At 39.5% G+C, this 21614-nt stretch overlaps 1 protein-coding gene across 17 annotated transcripts in view; it reads left to right on the top strand.

Annotated features, from left to right (window-relative positions):
* Positions 1 to 21614, top strand: part of LTBP1 (latent transforming growth factor beta binding protein 1) — a 466293-nt gene that overhangs the window by 339780 nt on the left and 104899 nt on the right. For all 17 annotated transcript variants that reach the window (XM_078349509.1, XM_078349510.1, XM_078349508.1 and 14 more), the window contains 4 exons: positions 38 to 157; positions 11668 to 11790; positions 18626 to 18748; positions 19983 to 20105. In XM_078349509.1, the coding sequence (XP_078205635.1) occupies positions 38 to 157; positions 11668 to 11790; positions 18626 to 18748; positions 19983 to 20105 (489 nt within the window). The remainder of the gene's footprint in view (positions 1 to 37; positions 158 to 11667; positions 11791 to 18625; positions 18749 to 19982; positions 20106 to 21614) is intronic.

The raw sequence follows: 21614 nt of genomic DNA, 5'->3' as shown, positions 1-21614 counted from the left end.
AATAAAAGGTTCATGACCTAGCTTTTTGATATTTTAGATATTGATGAATGTTTGAATCCAAGTACTTGTCCAGATGAGCAGTGTGTGAATTCTCCGGGATCTTACCAGTGTGTTCCTTGCACAGAAGGATTCCAAGGCTGGAATGGACAGTGCCTAGGTAGGTACTATAGTGTACTTATCAAAGGTTTGTTTCTTCTGCATGCCCCATTTTTCGATAGAGTGCTGTAATGCCAATAGAGCCCTCTTCCAAAATGAAAAAACGAAATCTTATATCATTCTAAGAAAAGTTCCCAGTAACTTCTAACCATTGAGAAAATAAGAAAATGACTTAGCATGAAGGATGTAAAATTCTAGGTGGGGCAGATAATTAGGATTGAAACAAACTGTTGTTCTTAATGTGATAAATATCCAAAACCAAATAAGATAGTAAGAACTACAGGAAGGAAGAGAGATGGAGAGCAAAACACTTAAAAAGAAGCATAAGACTCATCTACCACAGACAAGTAGAATTAGGTAAAACACACACGCACACGCACACACATTTTCAACAGAAGTAGCAAAAGTAGTGCCTTAGGCACTGAGGAAGATACAGTGACAAATTTGCTTTGATTGTAATTAGCTGTGCTGTAATTCGCTCTCCCCTTAATGGTTTGCATTTGTGTCTACCCTGTAATCTTTTTTCCTAAAACTTGAACTCTTTTCCATTCCACACCAGAACTCTGACTATGTGAGTTAAACTTTTCCTTCCTTCCTTCCTTCTTTCCTTTCTTCCTCAAATGCTTAAGAATTTACTATAGGCTATGCATGGTGGCTCATGCCTGTAACCTCAGAACTTTGGAAGGCCAAGGCAGGAGGATCACTTGAGGTCAGGAGTTTGACACCAGCCTGGGCAGCATAGCAAGACCCCATCTCTACAAAACATTTAAAAAGTTAGCTGGGTATGGTGTTGTGTGCCTGTAATCTTAGCTACTTGAGAGGCTGAGGTAGGAGGATTGCTTGAGTCCACAAGTTTGAGGTTTCCGTGAGCTGTGATTGTGCCACTGCCCTCCAGCCTGAGTGACAGTGAGATCCTGTTTCTAAAAAAAGAAATAAAGGCAAAACCTACTGTGTATCCACAGAGTTGTACTAAGTTCTGGGATAGATTGAGGGGAAAAACTGATATGACCCCTTCCTTTGGGTGTCTTACTTACTGTCTGATGGGGGAGACTGACATGTACCCAAACATCTCACAGATCGATGCCAACTTACAGATGAGACAAGCACTAGAAAGGAGGTTCTATGATACTATGAGAGCGTATGGTAGAATGGGCTGCCCTTAGGAAAATTCTCGAGTTGAGGTTCAACTGGCGAGAGAGTGGGAGGGAGAACATTTCGGGCACAGTAAACAGCATATGCCAGGGGCTTGTGGAAGAAGAAGAAAGCGGAAGGCCAGTGTAGCTAAAGGCCAGAGAACACGGGAAGATTTGCTGCAAAATGAGAGGACAGACCACTGAATAATTTAAAGCCTTCTTAGTCCTGTTAAAACTGGCTGTCTTCATTCTCATAGCTCTGGGAAGACATTTAGATGTTTTAATGAGGATTGCCGCACTCTCACTTTTAAAGCCTTAGTCTCATCACCAATCAGCATCAGCTCAGCCTCTGTAGCTGGTGCAGGGAGCTCCCTGTCCTGAGCCCCTAAGCCCATCCCCAGCCAAGGAGTCTCTACCGATGGAGTTGTGAGATGGAGATCTTGGCCGAAAATAAGAAAAGATTTTTATTCATTAGTTGTTTATTTGATAAGCAATTGTTTATGTAACTGGTGCTGGTCAGAAAGTATTAATACAAATGATTTCAGTTTTTCCATTTGGCCTTAATTTCATAGTTGACTATCAAGGTTCCATGCGTATTCTCATTTTCAGCTCCTGATAAATAATCTAGGAGCAGAGCCTGAACTCTACCTTTCATAATAGTAGTATAAACACAGCCCTGATTCATGAATTTATAGTGGAATGTGACTGACCAAATTGGCAAGTGATTGCTCTTCAACATAAATAATACTAAATGAATTCTTATACCTACATGTGCATATATATATAAACTTCAATGACAGAAGCACAGCACCTCATTTAAAACTAATTTTACTTTTGTCAACCAGATGAATAGAATCATAAGCAGAATTATTAGATCACAGCATTTCTCAATTCAGCCAAAGTCCCACATTTAGCCCCTTGTTTTGCTATTGCTTTGCTGAGGTCGTGTATATTTCCTATCGTTAAATGGAGGCAGTATCCTTTATCTTTCTGCTTGGGTAAAATTTTAGGCTCTGCATAATCTACAGATGAAGCCACTCCCCCAAGATTTAATTGCAGTTCCATCCATTGTTCATATTGGACTTCCAGCTCTTCTAAATTTCTCATGAGGGCCTTTGCAGATTATACTGAAATAGATTTTCCATCTTAATTTTTTATAGTAGTAGAGCTTTCAAATGTTGAGAAGTTGACTGTGACAAAAAGCAGATATTGCAGCATGCCTTTCTGCTTACATTGAACCAATGGGTGGGTTGGATCTTTCTGCTAATCTCCGACCATGTGAATGACTGCCTAGCCCTATCTTTGTACTTCTGGTACTCTAAAATACCTTTCAGAAGGTGCAGTCTTGTCTTAAGCCTAGTTTGGAGTCGAGCTCATCACTAACATAACTTGATATCTATTCCTTCTTTTAACAAATACTGAGTGTCTACCATGTGCCAGGTATTTTTCCAGAACACTGGGGATAGGGAGTGAATAAAATAAAGTTTCTCCCCTCATTGTAGTTATACTCTAGTGCTTACATTGTGCTTACAAATAAACGCATAAGCAAGTACAATATATGGGATGTCAGATGAGAAGCATGACCTGAAGAAAGGTAAAGAAAAAGACACAGAGTCTTTAGAGATCCCGTGGTGGTCAGGATAGTCAGATGCTAAGTGACTAACATGCTATTCCTTGCTAGTCATTTGTTTTGTCTCTAACAGTTACCTGTGACTTTTTTTTATGTCCTTTTGGTTCTGGTAACTTAGGATATATTGATGAGTTTTTTGCTCCAATTTTTAATTGGAAATTTGTGTGATGACATTAAAGACTCTGAAAATTTCCTGTGATCACACCATTTTGGCGAAAAATCCTACATTTGGCATTTGTTGGTTGCCATCTGTAGAGATAATAATGTGTATCTCACAGGGCTGCTCTGTTCCATAATCTTAGTATCTTTTTTCCTGCAACTCTCCTCTCACTGACTACATATTTTTACATTGTTATAATCAAACATGTACAATGTTTTATATGACATTACTTACATTTGGCATTGTGCTTATAGTTTTTTTCTAAACTCATCTATCTTTGTGTTGATTTGACTCTTTTTCTATTGAATGACTTCATTAAGCATTGCTATTCAACCCCTGTATTCTGCAGGGATTTTATACCAATTTCACTTTCTGCCTCTTTCACAGACTAAATGATGAACTTGGTGAAACCATTAATGGCCTCTTTGTATTCGTGCCATGTAAGCTGGCTCTTACTGATTGATGCTTCTCCTTGATTTGAATTAGAGCAGAAATTGTTTTGGGCAGAAATAGGCAAAATGTTAGCAGGTGTCGTCTGAGGGACTACATTTTTTCCCTGGTATTTAGTTCAGGTCGTACAATCCCTCATCCTCAATAGTTTCTTATCCACTTCCAATATCTATCATTTCAGACTCTACCTAACACACATCATCCCTAATGCTTTTTGGCAACTCTTGTTGGCTCTTCTGTTACTGTAGCTTCTTCTTTCAAGTCATGGATTTCATTATTCTCTTGAGAGTCACTTTGATCATTCAGCACTGTATTCCTTGGACCTGACATTCAGCCTGGAGTTGTTGCCCGCTCCACCCCCACCTTTAATGACTATTTCGTCACTCTGGGTTCTGGCCAGTTCCAAATGGCTGTTTCAACCAGGGCCTTTCTTAAGGAAAGCCAGCTTGTCAGGTACTCAATTTACAGGTTCCTCTTGACTTGTGGAGAGCTGGCCCAATTCAAACCCGATGAGAGCTGTCCCTCAAGGAAACTCTCTAATGCTTAATTATTTAAAGATACATTTGATATTGCTAATGTAGAGATCTTGGTTCCCTGAATTTAGACAGTTTGGGCTGCATGACCTCTCTGAAGCTTAGCTTTGTTATTTGCGAAACAGGGATTGAAATACTTGCTGCATAAGGTTTATTGTCAGAATGACATAAGCAATATGAAGCACCTAGTAGGCACCTGACACATAGTGGGACCCAGTCCATGCTATAACCCTTCTTCCTCCAACTGTTACCCTCCTCTTTACTGCGCTTGTCCTCAAACGTAAGAAATGCAGTAGTAATAACTGATACTTGGTAAAGTAAATTGTGTATCACATCCTTCTATATAACTATATTCTCTTTGGCTTTTTGAAGCTCATGTCATATATATTTTTTAATTCTTCCCATGTCATTGGAGCATTCTTTTATGAATTGAAGTAATTTTGTGGTTTCCATTCGATGTCTCCCATCCAAATACTAACTGGGCTCAACCCTGCTTTGCTTCCAAGATCAGACAAGATAGTGCACGTTCAGTATGATATGTCTGTTGACTCCTTCCAACTTCTTATTGTTTCTTAGGTGGAATGTATTTCTTGGGAGCCATGATACTTCTCTGTAGGGTTATTAGTAATTCCTAACAAAGGTTTAGGTGTCTGTAATAATGCCGCTGTTTCCATTCCATTCCTTTATGTCTTTGCTCACCTTCACAAGGCAGAATATGCCACCCATTGAATATATGCAGCTAGCCTTTTGGGGGTTCACTTTATTGTCCTTTGTAGTTCAGTTCTTGATAGATCTTGTAATCTGGTAACACAAATTTCTGAGGTTTTTTTCAGAGTCATCTTTCTTTTTTAGTTCCTGATTAAGTTGAGAATGACTTTCTGACTCCCATTTAAGCTCTCTGAATGTAGGTCTTAGTTGTTTGAAGAATTTAGTATCATTAAATCTGCTTGACAATTGATTAGCTACTGTCTTAACCAAGACCTGGCACAGAGAACTTGAAGAATAAACTTGGACACAAAACATGGAGAGCTCATTGTTCTAGAAGTTCTTTTTACACTAGGATTTGTTTTCAGATTTGAAGATTCAGTATTAACTTCAGTGGCTTATATGAATATTCATAGATGAATCTGAAATTGAAGACTTGGTACAGCAGGTATTTGTTTTATAGAAGATTGCAACTGAGTACAACATGTACCTTTTTCATATTTTATGTATAGACATTAGCATTATCCCTAACTGATTATATGCTAAAGGATGCTTCTAATCAATCACTAAGCTATTTATTAAGCACTTGTCTATGTATCTCCTGTATACCAGAGAAGATTTGCGATTATTAAAACAACAACAAAAAACAAACTTTTGAAAGCAGGGAGCATGGTTATTGGGAACATTAATTATTATAACAAAGCATTTCTCATTATATAGTTTATGAAGGTTTTGACGTGATTGTGTCATTTGATCGCCACAGTAATTATCCCTACAGTACAAGTGTGGAAATTGATTCCCAAACAAGTGAATGGGCTTACTAAAGGTTATAGGTAATGAATATCAGAACTAGGATGTGACCCCCTATCTTTTTTCTCTAAATCCAATGTTTTGTTCTGTACAGTATCTCATATACCCTTTGTGTACACATGAGAAAACTAGAGAACAAAACAATATAATGAAGACAATAAGGAAAATAAAAGTGCATAGAATGGGGAAAGCCACATGGGCTGGAATCAACCCTTGCAAACAGCAGTAATAATGGTTCGGGGATGGCCAGGCATGGTGGCTTACGTCTGTAATCCAGCACTTTAGGAGGCCAAGACAGGCCGATCATGAGGTCAGGAGTTGGAGACCATCCTAGCTAACACGGTGAAACCCCGTCTCTACCAAAAATACAAGAAATTAGCTGGGCGTGTTGGCACACACCTGTAGTCCCAGCTACTTGGGAGGCTGAGGCAGGAGAATCCCTTGAACCCCGGGGGCGGAGGTTGCAGTGAGCTGAGATTGCACCACTGAACTCCAGCCTGGGCGACAGAGTGAGACTCCCTCTCAAAACAAACAAACAAACAAACAAACAAACAAAACAATGGCTTGGGGATTCTAGTGTTTGAGATGGCCAGTCTGCACCACAGGTAGTGGCAGTTGAGTTTTTCTGAAACATAAAATGTTTCTTTGGAAAGGTGAGGGAGGAAGCCAATAATTTGGTGGGATTAGTGATGTGATTTTTCTGAGATCATCCTTGGCTCTTTATGTAGGATGTGCACAGCATTCGTTGGTTCTTCTCCAGTTCTGAAAAGCAGTGATGATTCTTTGAGGATTATGTAACAAATATTTGTCAGCAGCTCTGCTGCTACTACCACATACTTTAACTTCATCAGAATTGACAGAGGAGGTGTGAGATTCTGAGGATTTACTATACCCTGAGTGCAGTTGAGGTAGTTTCATCACACTGGCCTGACAAGCATCTGTCTCTCATTTTGCCATGCTTGCTTTTCTGCCAAATATGTTCTCCCATCTTCTTTAGTATAAAAGATGATGTGTGAAGAATAGTTGAGGAATCACTGAAGTAATGGCACAGTTGGAGTAGGGGGTAATCCTGTGTTTTCATACAGCTATAGTGCTAGAATCAGATGCTTTATCCCTGTCTCAAGTGGTACTCACTCACTGAAGCCTATATTGGTGATTAAGGAACAAATTGAGGTTGGATAGCCTCAGAGAAATAATTGGCTATGTTGACATATTCATCTCATTGAAAGTACAAGATGTAATACAGGTAAATTATTGCTCCAGGACAAATTCTAGCCAACCCAAGCAGCTGCTACATGAAGTGTAAAAGAGCACAGGCTAGGGAGAACATGACTGGGTGACATCAGCCACTGAATACCCTTTGTACATGGTGGGTTATGCCCACCGGGGAGGGACTTGAGACAGTCTGGTATGTTCCCAGGATATCAGAAAGGGAAATTTTAAAAAGGTTCTTCACCCAGTTGAATTACACCCCAAGACAATGAGACAATGAGCCGGTGGGATTAGTGGCCAGCTGAGCATCATCTCGGTGAAATTGTGGAGAATTGACAGTTACCAGAGGATGTGGAGAGAGTAATATTCTCATTTCCCCCTAAAAAGAAAAGAAGGTGGAGTCTGGGAATTAGTGACCACTGAACTTCATGTTAATCTTGACAAAGAACTATAGAATGCATGATTCAAATGATGAGGTGCAACGTTTTTTAAAGGGAAGTGGTGATTATAAGAATATCAGCCAGGATTCATCCAGGATAAATCATGCTAGACTGTCCTGAGTGCCTTTTCTGATTAGACGAGTAGACCAGGAAATCCTGTAGGCATGACACATCTAGTTTTCAACAAAGCATTTGTTACAGTCTCTCTGGGCACTGTAGATGAGAAGGATCAATTTGGACTGCGTGAAAGGATAGTAAGATGGATGCATATATCTTTTTTTTTAATGCTTGTTTTTACTTTTATTTACATATTTACTTTTGAGACGGGGTCTTGCTCAGTTGCCAAGGCTGGAGTACAGTGGTGCAGTCACATCTCATTGCAGTCTTGACCTCCTGGATTCAATTGATCTTCCCACCTCAGTCTCTCACCACCATATCCATCTAAATTGTTTTTGTTGTTGTTTTTTAAGAAATGGGGTCTTCCTTGTTGCCCAGGCTGACACATGCTTTAAGATGGATGCATAAATATTCGAATTACCTGCCTGCCAAGTCTGATCTGATACCTCTGCAAGTTTCTTATTCTGGGAGGTTTAATTAATTCAGTGAGTGGCAATGCCAGATCGCTGTCTCAAAAGCCCATTGGTAAACTATTTGAGGTTTACAATCCAAGGTCTCATCCAGGCTAGAGTGCAGCGGCATGATCACAGCTCACTGCAGCCTCTGACCTGGGCTACAGTGATCCTCCTGCCTCAGCCTCCCAAGTAGCTGGGACAACAGGCATGCATCACCACACTCAGCTAATTAAAAAAAAATTTTTTTTTGTAGAGACGGGCCTGCTATGTTGGTCTCAACTCCTGTTCTCAAGCACTCCTCCCACTTCAGCCTCCTGAGTTGCTAGCATTACAGGCAAGAGCCACTGCACCTGGCTAGAACTAATTTTTCTATCAACACTGTTTTTTATGATAAGTTTCCTAACTGAGATAAAACACAAAGACCTGTTGAACTCATTATGTATATCCACTGGAAGAATTTGGGTAATATGAGTATTCTGTAAGACCGTATCTTACAGTAAGACAAATTTTAAGCTTCACCATGAAAACCAGAGCCGTAATCATCTACCTCTGCTATAGCAATAAGGCAGCCATCAGGTGGGTGGTGGGGTGGGTGAGGACCACCTGCTTCCTTCATAACCTATTTTGTGTTGCTATAACAGAACACCTTGAGACTAGGTCATATATAAAGAAAAGAGGTTTATTTATGTAGTTCATCGTTCTGGAGACTGGCAGATTCAAGATCGGATGGCCACTTCCGGTGATGGCCTTGTGTTCTTTTTAATATGCTGGAGAAGTGGGAAGTAAATCAAGTATATGCAAAGAGAGCAAAACACAGAGACAACCTCACTTTATAACAGTCCACTCTCTTGGGAACAATTTCATTCCCATGAGAACTAACCCAGTCTCCAGAGAAAGACATTAACCCATCTTAATTACCTAATCATCTCTTAAAGGCACAAGGCACCACTTCCCCATACTCCCACCTTGACAACCAAGCCTCAATGTGAGTTTTAGCTGGGACAAACCATTTTCAAAGCATAGCATTTCTGATGGCATTGATGAGAGATCCTCCCAAGGGTTGGAAGCTAGAACTATGGGGTCACGCTTTCTGCTGTCATTACCACCCAGGGCTCCACAAATTTGTGTCCTTGACTAAACTGAAGAACACTGAAAACCATTGAAGGTTTTTAAAGTAGAAGAGCCAACACCGTTGATCAGATTTGTATTTTAGAAAAAAGTTTATTCTATCTGCAAGCTGGATAATGGATTAGAGAAGCCAAGTCTTAGAAAAACAAATTAAAAGACTTTGGCAGTAACTCAGGTGAGAACAAATGAAAGTAGGTGAATTAAGAGAGATTTGACAGGGATATTGATGTGCCTGGGCAATCAACAATGTGAGGAAAGAGGGAGAATAAAAGTAAGGACTCTAGAAGGTATAACTCCCGGGTTTCTGACTTGGGCATTTCAGTAGGTAATGGTAATAGATATTGGTATGGAAAATAACATAAAGAAAAGAGATGGAGGGGTCAATTTTGGCCATAAAGACTCAGAGGTATCTGGGGGACATCAATGAGATATCCAGTAGACTGACCAGCTTTATGCATGGCTCTCCAGTTTAGGAGAGAAATCTGGACTAAAGATGCAATGCTGATTAATTTTACCCCATTTGTATCCACCAAGTGTTTTTATGTGTGGCTGCTCTCTGGAGACCTTCCTTCTTGGTAGAGATGCTTTAGTTATATTTTACTGTCTTGCTGTTTTCTCAGGAGCATAATCTCATTAAGCCATGTACTTTCAGTTCAAACTGTTCTGTCTACAGTGATTGGCTTGACAGAATTCTGGTTTCATGCAATTATGTCTATAATAAGTAAAAGAGAATAAACACATCAGGCTACCTGAGATATTTCAAGGCATTCTGCTTCGTCATCAGTCCTGAGTAGCCTAGAAAAATAAAAGTTTTATAAATATCTCCTAAATGGTAATCTGTAATGCCTATTAATTTACTTTACCTAGAGAAAATATGGTCTTAGAGATTGATTTTGCTGTTACATTCTACAGCCTTATAAATCACTTTCCCTGGTGCATGAATAATTAAAGAGAGCAATCCATACATTTCTGAACTTGTTAACATTTTTGAAACAAAACCAGATACTAAACATGACATTTTCCTGTTGCTGTCTGGAATTTCTGTGCCTGGTGTCTAGGCTCATTCCCATTATTTACTTTGGCTCCAGTGCTTGGCTTCTTCTTTCACGTTGTTTGCCTTCAGTGTTTACAGAAGTGGATTCCCACAACCGAAGAAAGGGTGGTTAATGACTCAGTCTGGAAGTGCTATTTTTGTTGTCGTGGACTAGAGTCAGTTTACCATAATCAGTGATATTTTGTGAAAGCCACACAGAGCACCTAGGCGGTGCCATTTCCTTGGCTTTTCTCAGTATGAGAAGGGAACACACCCACGTGCACACTCACAGGTGCGTCTTTGCCATGTCTTAGTATAACTCTACTTCTGCATTCCATTTAAGAAAGAATACAGTTTTAATACAATGCAAATGCATGCAGTCTAGACCCTGGATGACTGAAGATTCGATTTGTATCGTCACTGTGCTTGTGAGTGCCTTAAGAGGGTAGAAAGCTTTACTGCTTTCGTGGTGTAGTGAGCATTGAAAAGTGAAACAAATGCTGTAACATGCCTTTTCCTCCTTGTTGGTCTGCCTTATGCTTAAGATGTTTTGATTATGTTACAACCCGCGGTAAGATTAAGCCTCAATTGTGATGTTGTTTGTGTAGTTTTAGTATTTTGCGAGTTAAGCTTTTCCTCTTTAAGTTTTTGCTTCTTGATTCTTCACTTGTATCTGTCACTGCAACATACAGCGGACCCATGCAGGGCCATTCAGATGGGGCACAGAACTTACATTTTTGTTTTTGAAAAATAATGATATGTAGTAGGAACTTAATAAATATTTTTGAATGAAATAAATAAAATTTGAGATGATTTTCAGTATAAATGCTGTTAGCAAATAATAAAAACAAACATCAACTCATACATTCTCTCTCACTTTAACTGTTCCTATCACTAGACTTAACTTTGCCTGTGACGGAAACTTGCAGTCAGGTTAAAAGGATAGGTTTGGGTTCAAATCTCAGAACCAGCATTTTCCATGTGGCCTTGAGGCTGGTTATTGAACTTCTCTGTTTCAGTTCCTTCCTCCATGAAATGGTTAAGGATTTTGTTCAGATTAAATGAGATGATGTATGTAAAGCCTTTAATGCCTACCTGTAGCAAGTGCTTGATAGAGATTAGGTGCTATTATCATCATCATCTGCCTCTTCAGCCTGTACCCTACCTTCAAACTGCCCAGTAGGCTCATATTTGTGCCCTGGCTTACTTGGTTTTCATTACTTGGATTCTCTGCCATCTTAGAGTTTTTCATTACTCTTTTTCACCTGTCGAAACTGCTCTGTGATTTCTCATGAGTCATATCTTTTGCATTTGTGAATTCTCCCATCCTACTGAATTCATCAATTTCCAAAACAGACCTCCATTCATCTTTGATTCTTTGGAAAATTCTTTCTTGTAGAGATGTTGCACTAAATCTCCCCTCTCTTCCTTCCTCCCTGCTACAACAAGCCGTCTTTACTTCTTGAATTTATTCATAGAGCTCGTTTGGTTCTGAGTTACTCTCAGAAGGTAAGTTAAAGTATAGAACCATCATCCATGCAGTTCACAACAAGCTGCTTTTCCTCCTTCAGGCTAATTTGAAAGTTTATCTTGAAGAATCTGCCTGGTCTTCTGAAGGTCTACTGTTTCCATTTCTAACCAAATTTAACTTTATGTTTTCTTTTTCTTCTTTTTTTGTTCTTTCCATTACGCAACATTCTTCAAGATGTGGACGAGTGCCTGGAACCAAACGTCTGCACAAATGGTGATTGTTCCAACCTTGAAGGCTCCTACATGTGTTCATGCCACAAAGGCTATACCCGGACTCCAGACCAGAAGCACTGTAAAGGTAAATACTTTGATCAAGTTTCCCACTTTTATTTAAACTTCACTTAAGCACAGATTAGAGCAATTAGCCTTAGAAAAGGGAACCCCACTACCTGTGTTTATTTTGACCAAGTTACTTAGAGCACATATTGGTTGGCTTGGCTGAAAGTGGCTCCTCATTGCGGTTAAACACAGAGCATATCTGTTTACATAAAGGGAAACAATGTATTTTTAGAGAGTCTGTAAACCACACATCTATTCATTTAAATATTTTATCATTATAAAAGCAGCACACAGTTGCACAACTCTGTGAATATATTAAAACCATTGAATTGTACATTTTAAATAGAATTGTATGGCATGTGAATTATATCTCCGTAAAATGGATATTAAAAGAAACCAACATGCACCCATTTTAGAAAATTTAGCAGAGAGATAAAAAAGAAAAGTAGCAATCTCACATAATCTCATTCATGAATATTCATATTTCATGGATATTGTATATAAAGATGTTATTCCATATACGTTTGTATCTTGCTTTTTGTGACTTAATAGTATATCATAAGCACCATAAGTGTTTTACATTCCATTTTTACTTTTTTCAAATGCTACTTTTTTTTAAATTTTGAGACAGAGTCTTGCTCTGTTGCCAGGCACCAGGCTGGAGTACAGTGGTGTGAGCTTGGCTCACTGCAACCTCCGCCACCCGAGTTCAAGCAATGCTCCTGCCTCAGCCTCCCAAGTAGCTGGGACTACAGGTGCGTGCCACCACGCCCAGCTATTTTGTGTTTTTTAGTAGAGACGGGGTTTCACCATGTTGGCCAGGATAGTCTCAATCTCTTGACCTTGTGATCCACCCTCCTCGGCCTCCCAAAGTGCTGGGATTACAGGTGTGAGCCATCACGCCGGGCCTCAAATGCTATTTTTAGAGACCGTATAATATTCCAGTGTATTGCCATATCACAGTTTTCTTGCTCTTCTTTAGGTATTGAACAAACAAAAAATTTTCAACTTCTCAGTGAATAAAACTAATACAGGTCTCTCTCTTTTTTTTTTTTTTGAGATGAAGTTTCACTCTGTCGCCCAGGCTGGAGTGCAATGGTGCAGTCTCTGCTCACCACAACCTCCACGTCCTGAGTTAAAGTGATTCTCCTGCCTCAACCTCCTGAGTAGCTGGGATTACAAGTGCACACCACCACACCCACCTAATTTTGGGTTTTTTTTTTGATATGGAGTCTTGCTCTCTCTCCCAAGCTGGATGGAGTGCTGTGGCACAATCTCAACTCACTGCAACCTCCACCTCCAGGGTTCTAGCAATTCTCCTGCCTCAGCCTCTTGAGTAGCTGGAATTACAGGCACCTGTCACTACATTTAGCTAATTTTTGTATTTTTAGTAGAGATGGGTTTCACCATGTTGGGTAGGCTGGTCTTGAACACCTGACCTCAGGTGATCCACCCGCCGTGGCCTCCCAAAGTGCTGAGATTACAGGTGTGAGCCACTGCACCTGGCCAGATCTCTTTTAAAAATAAACTTTTGTCTGAACTTTAGAATTATTTCCTTATTCATAAAAGTAGAATTATTGGATAAAATTTTCTGAATTTTTTTACTATTGTCTTTTTTTTTTTTAATTGACATATAATTGTCCATATTGTACATGTTTATGGGGTACATAGTGATGTTTTGATACATACATTGTACCATGGTCTTTTTACTGTTTTTACAGGAGAACATTCTCATTTCAAATGTATATTTATTTTAATTCTAAAAAGAGGTTAATATTTATTTTATATGCTTGTTCCCTTTAGTGATTCTCTGAACACTTCTAATTTTTAAACATTTATTTTATATACTTTTTACACATTTATATATACATTTAAAATTTCTCTTAATATCATTTTCCATTTCTCAGGTTTTTTATTTTTAAGTCAATGTATATGAACTCTTTATATATGTAATACATATATAAATGTATGTACATGTGGCCAGGTACAGCACTTTGGGAGGCCAAAGTGGGTGGATCGCCTGAGATCAGGAGTTCGAGACCAGCTTGGCCAACATGGTGAAACCCTGTTTCTACTAAAAATGCAAAAATTAGCCAGTTTCATACCATGCACCTGTAATCCTAGCTACTTGGGTGGCTGAGGCATGAAAATCACTTGAACCCAAGAAGCGGAGGTTGCAGTGAGCCAAGATGGTGCCACTACATTCCTGCCTGAGTGATAGAGCAAGACTCAAAATTGAGTCTCAACAATAATAATAATAAATGTATGTTCATGTAGATATACATTACATATATATTTTTGGTGATACATTATTATAATTTGTCCAAGGCTTCCCTAATTTTTCTTTTTAAGATTTTTTTTTAATTTTAATTTTTTTCTTATGGTCAGATCTGTGGACTTTTTTCTTTTCTGTTTACTTTTACATCTAAAAGTATGTTCTAACAAAGGGGAAAAGAGGAAATAAGTAAAAATTTTCTTCTTTCTTAAGTGCCTCAATGTAAGTGAAGACTCTGGGGTGATAATCAATTTCTCACTATGGTAGACAAGCAGTAAGTGAATACCCTGGTATCCTGTAAGAATTGAAGCTTCTTCCACTGGCAGTAGGGAATGTGCAGGCATCTGAATTTGATGCCTCTTCCACTGGCAGTAGGGAATGTGCAGGCATCTGAATTTGATGCCTTGCTCCCATAGTATAACAGAACAACAGTAGATGTTGGCCACTCCTAGTGGAACATCTAATGTGGGTACACCTCCATTTCTCCTGGTCCCTTCTCTTTTGGCCCACATCCACAGTTTTCTACTGGCTCCTTAAGCCAGCCATCCCCTCAGACCAAATTAAACATGAGAAGCATCTGAAAGGCATTATTTCTTCACCGTACACTAGATCAGTGGTGGATGAGGATCTCAAGCCTTAGGAGTCGTTGCTAATCTTTGATTAGTTTATTTTCATATCCTGCCATTTTATCTTCTTTCTTCCTAACCTGCCTAATTTTTTTTATCTGCTTGTTGATAAAAACTCTTGCAATCTGTCCCCCTCCTTCATATTCCAAACTTACTTGTCACAGTTACATTCTTCAGCTAGCATTCTCTGACCCCTCCGAGTCAGTGTCACAACTGCCCTGTGAAGATTCTATGCTTATATGGACCCAGTGCTTGTTCAAGATTATCCTGCCTTTTACATTCATCTTCTTCCTCACAGCTTACCTGATGTGGCTCTTCCATTGTTTCATGATATGACCTTGGGTGAATAATCTCAGGTTTTCAGACATTGTGTCATCCTTAAAATTAGGGGATCGGACTCTCTAACGGGATGCTCAAAGTAGACACATGTTGATTATGAATGACTCATTACCATTGTCTTGCTCTTGACCACTGCCATCCTAGCTGAGCCTAGGAAAGACTAACTGGGGAGCCAAGACAACTAAAAATATCTAGGATTAAATTATATATTAAAATTTAGTATTTAGATGATTTTATTGAAAACAAAAAAGGCAGTATATCAGCTTCTATTCCTGATGTGTAGAAGCTGTGTGAGCTTGGATAAATTATGATATCTTACTTCACTAAACCTTACTTTCCTCATCTGCAAATAAAAGGGAGGAATAATGGTACCTACTGGAGCTGATATGAGGATTGCATGAAATAATACAGGGATAGAGATCACGTGGAGAGAATGAGTTAATGCAGGGCAGAGCATGATGTGGCAGTGGTAGTGTTTGCTAAATTAGAGGCATAAACAAAGGTTTGTTAAAGCAAGAAGTGTGTGGCAAACTCTGCTTGTATGCTTCTGGGAAAGCTTCACGAAGGTGTTACTATTTGAACTAGGTCTTAAAGTACTGGATACAAAGGGGAGTAAAACTTGGCAGGCAGAGGAAACAGCACATGCCAAAGTTCAGAGGTGAGAAGGGCTATTACTTCCACTTAGCATATAACCTTGCCCTCTACTCTGATTCTAATGGCATCTCCCCATTACAGTCTGGGATGCGTTAACTCTTCCCATGTGATCTCTGTCCCTGTATAATTTCATGCAATCCACATATCAGCTCTAGTAGGAAGCATTATTGTTCCCCTTTTTTTGCAGATGAGAAAACTCACACAGCTTCTACACGTCATAGCTAGGATCTGATGCACTGCCTTTCTTTTTAAACTAAACTCTAGACTTTACTTTGATTTCACAAGCTTTTCCAGTCACATCCTCTTTCTGTTCCAGGATCCGATCCAGGATACGACATTGCATTTAGTTTTCTTGTCTCCCCAGTGAATCTCTCCCTAGTTTTCAAGCTCTTATCAGTCTTAAAGAGTATAGCCCAGAATTGTGTAACTTATCCCCAGTCTGGATCATCTGATGTTTTTCTCATGATTAAACTGGGGCCGTGGGCTTTTGGGAAGAAGAACACAGAGGTGAAAGGCTCTGGTCATCACAGAATGTCAGGTATACTTTCACATGTCAGGTGTGTGTGATATTCTTGGCACAAAAGAAAGAAGACATTTGTCCAGCATGCCTCTTTTATTAGAAAGCTCTCTTTTAGCTTTAAATTTTATCCCTCATTAGAAAAAAAACATATTTTTATCTCTAGAATTAATCTATCTTTGTTCCTTTCGGTCATTTTAAAGACCCAAAGATCACCTTGTTCAAGATAACTGTATTGCCTCAAGTTATTCCAAGTCTATATGTCATTACTTGTCATGAATTACTCCTGACATTCTTAGCATCATAAATGAATAAGTTACATAAGAGGTCTGGCATACCCCGACAGTACTTGGAATGGAGGGTATCTCTCTGCTGCAGACATCTTCACATGGGAATGCTTAACTTGTTGTCATCTATGAGAAAGTCAAAAAGAGTCCAAAGCACTAAAAATGTTGTCAGACATTCTGTGAGATCCAGCCAGCTACAAGAGCTATTGCTGGTCTTCGGTTCGTGAACTGACATCTCAAGTATTTCATAGAATGTGCTAAAAGAAAATATGATGTAGGCTGATCTTTGCTGCCAACCATTCCTAAAGCTAAGAAACTTAGAGTGTTTGAAAGGTATAAAATGGTCTTTAAAATAAAACTTAGCTTGTTTAATTTCTCTATGAACAGGCAATAGTTGGCAGCCAGAAATTATTTATAAATAAAAGAGACTAATAACACAATTGGTGAAACCACCATTTTTAAACAACTAAATTAATTCCTGTGAAAAATTAAATATGAAATTTTTGAACTCTAATTACATTAATACTTTGTATAAGCTATTCAGGAAACCATTTCAATATTTCAATAGCAATTTCAACTATTTCGTGAAGGGATAACCTGATATCTTGCTTATATCTGAATAAATTTAAAAGATTAATTCCCCATTAGAGGTTAAGAAATGAAACTTGATCAGAGGAAACAGGTGATTGTCACCAATGCTTGAGTGAAAGGCCTATACAGTTTATTGAGTTTTTCTGGCGAACACTTTTAGATGCATTTTAAGTAAGATGATTTTGGAAGAAAACAACAGTCATACATTGATCTATAGGACATGGTTTTTAAAAAGCAAATCCCCCTATTTTATTTATTACTCTGTTTAGATTAGGGCTCCTTTCTTCCCCTCTGAGTATAGGGCTAATGTGTTTTGTATCTATTCCCTTTGGTAATCTTTACAACAAACTTCAGGTAGGTGATGAAGATCAGTTATACCCACCTTGTTTTAATAATTATAAACTTTTATAAGTTGGCTAGCCATTCAGCAGAACATTCTGAGGCTGGATTTGCACTGACAAGGCAAGACAGAATTATCTGCTTGGGTCAGACCAATATAATGGCCGAACACAAACATCTGGAAAATTCTACTCCTATCAGAAGTGTTTATGTTATTGATGAAGCCAGTCCTTTACTGCAGTTGTATAACTTTGTATACATGACATTTTCTAGGCCACTTATTAAGAATTATATTCTTTCTCAGTTAGTGGTTTTAGCTTCAGTCAAAGCATATTTAAAAATCCTCACTTACGGGCCGGGCGCGGTGGCTCACGCCTATAATCCCAGCACTTTGGGAGACCGAGGCAGGTGGATCACGAGGTCAAGAGATCGAGACCATCCTGGTTAACATGGTGAAACCCCATCTCTATGAAAAATACAAAAAATTAGCTGGGCATGGTGGCGCGTGCCTGTAATCCCAGCTACTCAGGCAGGAGAATTGCCTGAACCCAGGAGGCGGAGGTTGCGGTGAGCCGAGATCATGCCATTGCACTGCAGCCTGGGTAAGAAGAGTGAAACTCCATCTCAAAAAAAAAAAAAAAAAAAATCCTCACCACTTTCTCCTTCGGTTTTCCAGCAGTCATCCTAATACTGCCATTTCTCTTGGCTTTCTTTGTTACTTTGAAAATGAGCCAGAGCTCTTTATACAACTGTTTGGCCTTATAGTTCAACTTCTAAATAAAGTAGAATTATCCATTTCCTTCCATAACTGCTTATGTTTTTGGTTTTGTTTTTCAAATTCCTGGTAGAGTTTTGCTTCCGACTTTCATGCAACTAAACAGGTCTACGAACTGTCTGAGCGCCATGGCATTTGCTTCAGGTTCTGCCTTCTGTTTGCAACTCTAAAATATTTCATGTTGCGTTTCAAGAGATTGATGGTGAGGAGTATGATTATTATAAGTAGCTTATTGATTTATTGTCCATTTGTAGTTATCTCCATTCTCTAGATCAGTATACTGAGGTTCATACAGCAGCATGGGTGGGGGGATACATGCTAAAGTGTGCAGTGTCAGACATAAGAAGTACTATTATTTTTGTAGCAATAACCCCAGAATGCATTGCAGGGAGCACTGCATTCTCCTGGGTAGTCTCTTTTTCAGAAAAAAATGCCATTGTTTTGTTTACAGATATTGATGAATGTCAGCAAGGGAATCTCTGCATAAATGGGCAGTGCAAAAATACCGAGGGCTCCTTCAGGTGCACCTGTGGGCAGGGGTACCAGCTGTCGGCAGCTAAAGACCAGTGTGAAGGTAAGAGTGTGGTAACGTGAACTACTGAAACTTCAGCGTAAAGCACCTGCTCTGAAAAAAAAGTATATTCAGTCAAGTGAGTGTACCTTTTAAAAATTACCTAGATGACTGTGTCATAGTGCCAGAAAGTCAGGGATTTAAACACCAGTTAGGAAGATAGAAGACAGTTAAATGTCAAAACCTATGGCATTAGCAATCAATGGCTAGGCATCAGTATTAAGAAGAAAAGTTACTGTTCTCTGGTAATTCTTTACTACAGAAGATAATTTCCATTGAAACACTTAATTTAAAGCTTTTATGAACTTGAATTTCAGCAATTAGAAAGTCATTATATCGGGCTGCTTTATGCTGTGGAATGTTAATAACCTTAATTTTGTATTTAACATTGAAAAATTTTTGCCTTTTAAAAAAATCACTAAAGAAGACTTCTCAGTAAAACTGTAATAATGTCCCCCTTAGAGACAAAGTTTGCAGAATATGTTCTGTTCCTACAGGTGATAGTGAAAATTCTGGATTTGCTGGGATTGACCTTAGACTTTTTAAAGAAATATTTCATTGAATTTTATACAGAAATACTTCCCTTCCCAATAAGTACGTGCTTCCTGAACTTGAAGATGTTATTATCTCACCTGTGTCAACCACAAGTGCCCAGAGTTCTTGAGAGCAAACATCATTTCTTATTTAAGAACAGAATCCACACTGTATAAGGTCAATTATTTGATAAAGAAACAATATCCGGCCAGGCACGGTGGCTCAAGCCTGTAATCCCAGTTCTTTGGGAGGCCGAGGCGAGTGGATCACGAGGTCAGGAGTTCAAGACCAGCCTGGCCAACACGGTGAAATCCTGTCTCTACTAAAAATACAAAAATTTGCCAGGCATGGTGGTGGGTGCTTGTAATCCCAGCTACTCAGGAGGCTGAGGCAGAGAATTGCTTGAACGTGAGAGGCAGAGGTTGCAGGGAGCTGAGAATGTACCACTGCATTCCAGCCTGGGCGACAGAGCAAGACTCTATCTCAAAAAAAAAAAAAAGAAACAATATACATGTTTTCATGTATACTCTGAATATTTGATAAGCAAAAAAGTCTGAGATAGTGTTACAAAAGCAACAATATATGATGGCCATTACTTGTATCAACATTGTCTTTCTAGAATTTACACCGATCCAGTTGAAACTGATTGAAAACGTCTTTTAAGCACCACTTCTACAGTTTCTTTGTATTCTCTTGCTCATAGACATTGATGAATGCCAGCATCGTCATCTCTGTGCTCATGGGCAGTGCAGGAACACTGAGGGCTCTTTCCAGTGTGTGTGTGACCAGGGTTACAGAGCTTCTGGGCTTGGAGACCACTGTGAAGGTAAGAATTGCACCTGATTTCAGAATCATGAAATGCCCTGATCAGAGGGAAATCTAGGCATCATCTCAGCCTCTGTCTTTGAACCTGATCTCTTGATTTCATAGTGAAGATGTACATTAGGTCCCTGCAAAGTGTCTTCCCTGGGGTCACACGAATAATTCAAACAAGGGAGTAGAGTCCAGATTTTCTTTGCACTGCTTGGAGCTGTCTTTCAGACTTGTGCCAGCCAAAGGCATAAAAGAATCAGTTTAACTTTACCAGCTATAGATGGTTTATCCTGGGTGCACAGTTCTGAACTGTAACACCTTGTTTATGCAGAATCAACTTCCAAATGTTCCAAATAAGTAAGTACAACTTAATTTTCCAGGTAATTAGAGGGTTTTTCAGAGCCTAACTTCAATTCAGTTTTTAGCTTTTTGCATACAGCATTTCTGAAAAATACCCCACATGTACAGTATCGGGTGATCATTAACCACTTTCACCGCTTGCTTGGCGAACAAGCTCTCTGAAGTGGTTGGAAGGCTGAGCCAGACCTACGTATGGAGAGGGGAATGTCTTCTCCCAGTGGGCTTCTTTTTCACTTTTACCACCAGTGTGTCACTTGTGACCTTGTTCATTGTCCACCTAAGTAAGAAGCTTTTTCCTAGCCCACCTGAGGCTTCATTGCATTTACATCCTGTCCGTTGTGAAACCAGAAACACCAGTTTTGGCAGGGTTGTGTCTCCCACTTAGGGTCAGAGTTTTTGAAGGAGGGTCTGAACCCCACCTTTGAGAGAAGTGGATGAGCCTTTTGGTGAATGGTTTCATGACACGCATTTCAGCAGCCCCAAATCCTTTTTCACTCCCAGGCCAGTTGATTGGGAAAGATCCACTGTCATTTACAGTATCCTACGTTTCTGACCAGAGAACTTGGCACAAGCAGTCAAAAATGGCTGAGTCCCCGTATCCTGCTGCTGCTGGGAGTGTAAAATGACCCAACCCTTGGGAAGGCAATTTTGGCAGTGTTTTAAAGGCCTTATCAGTAAATCAACTTCTACAATTTTATCCTAAGGTGATCATGTTCCTCAAAGAGTTAATTACACCTATGAAAATTGGTAATCCCAGCTCTTTGAGAGGCTGAGGTGGATGGATCACCTGAAGTCAAGAGTTTGAGATCAGCTTCACCAACATGGTGAAACCCTGTCTCTACTAAAAAAATACAAAAATTAACTGGGTGTGGTGGTACACACCTGTATTCCCAGCTACTTGGGAGGCTGAGTCAGGAGAATCACATGAATCTGGGAGGCAGAGGTTATAGAGGGCTGTGACCATGCCACTGTATTCCAGCCGGGTGACAGAGCAAGAAGACTCCATCTCAAACAAACAAAACAAAAATTAGCCAGGCATGGTGCTAGTGCTTGTAATCCCAGCTACTCAGGAGGCTGATACAGGAAAATGGCCTGAACCTGGGAGGCGGAAATTGGAGTGAGCCAAGATCGCACCACTGCACCAGCCTGGGTGACACAGCAA

This window comes from Callithrix jacchus, chromosome 14 (genome assembly GCF_049354715.1).
Source record: "Callithrix jacchus isolate 240 chromosome 14, calJac240_pri, whole genome shotgun sequence".
Classification (NCBI taxonomy): Eukaryota; Metazoa; Chordata; class Mammalia; order Primates; family Cebidae; genus Callithrix; species Callithrix jacchus.
Note: the sequence above shows the minus strand (reverse complement) of the source record. Positions and strands in the feature narration are given on the sequence as shown.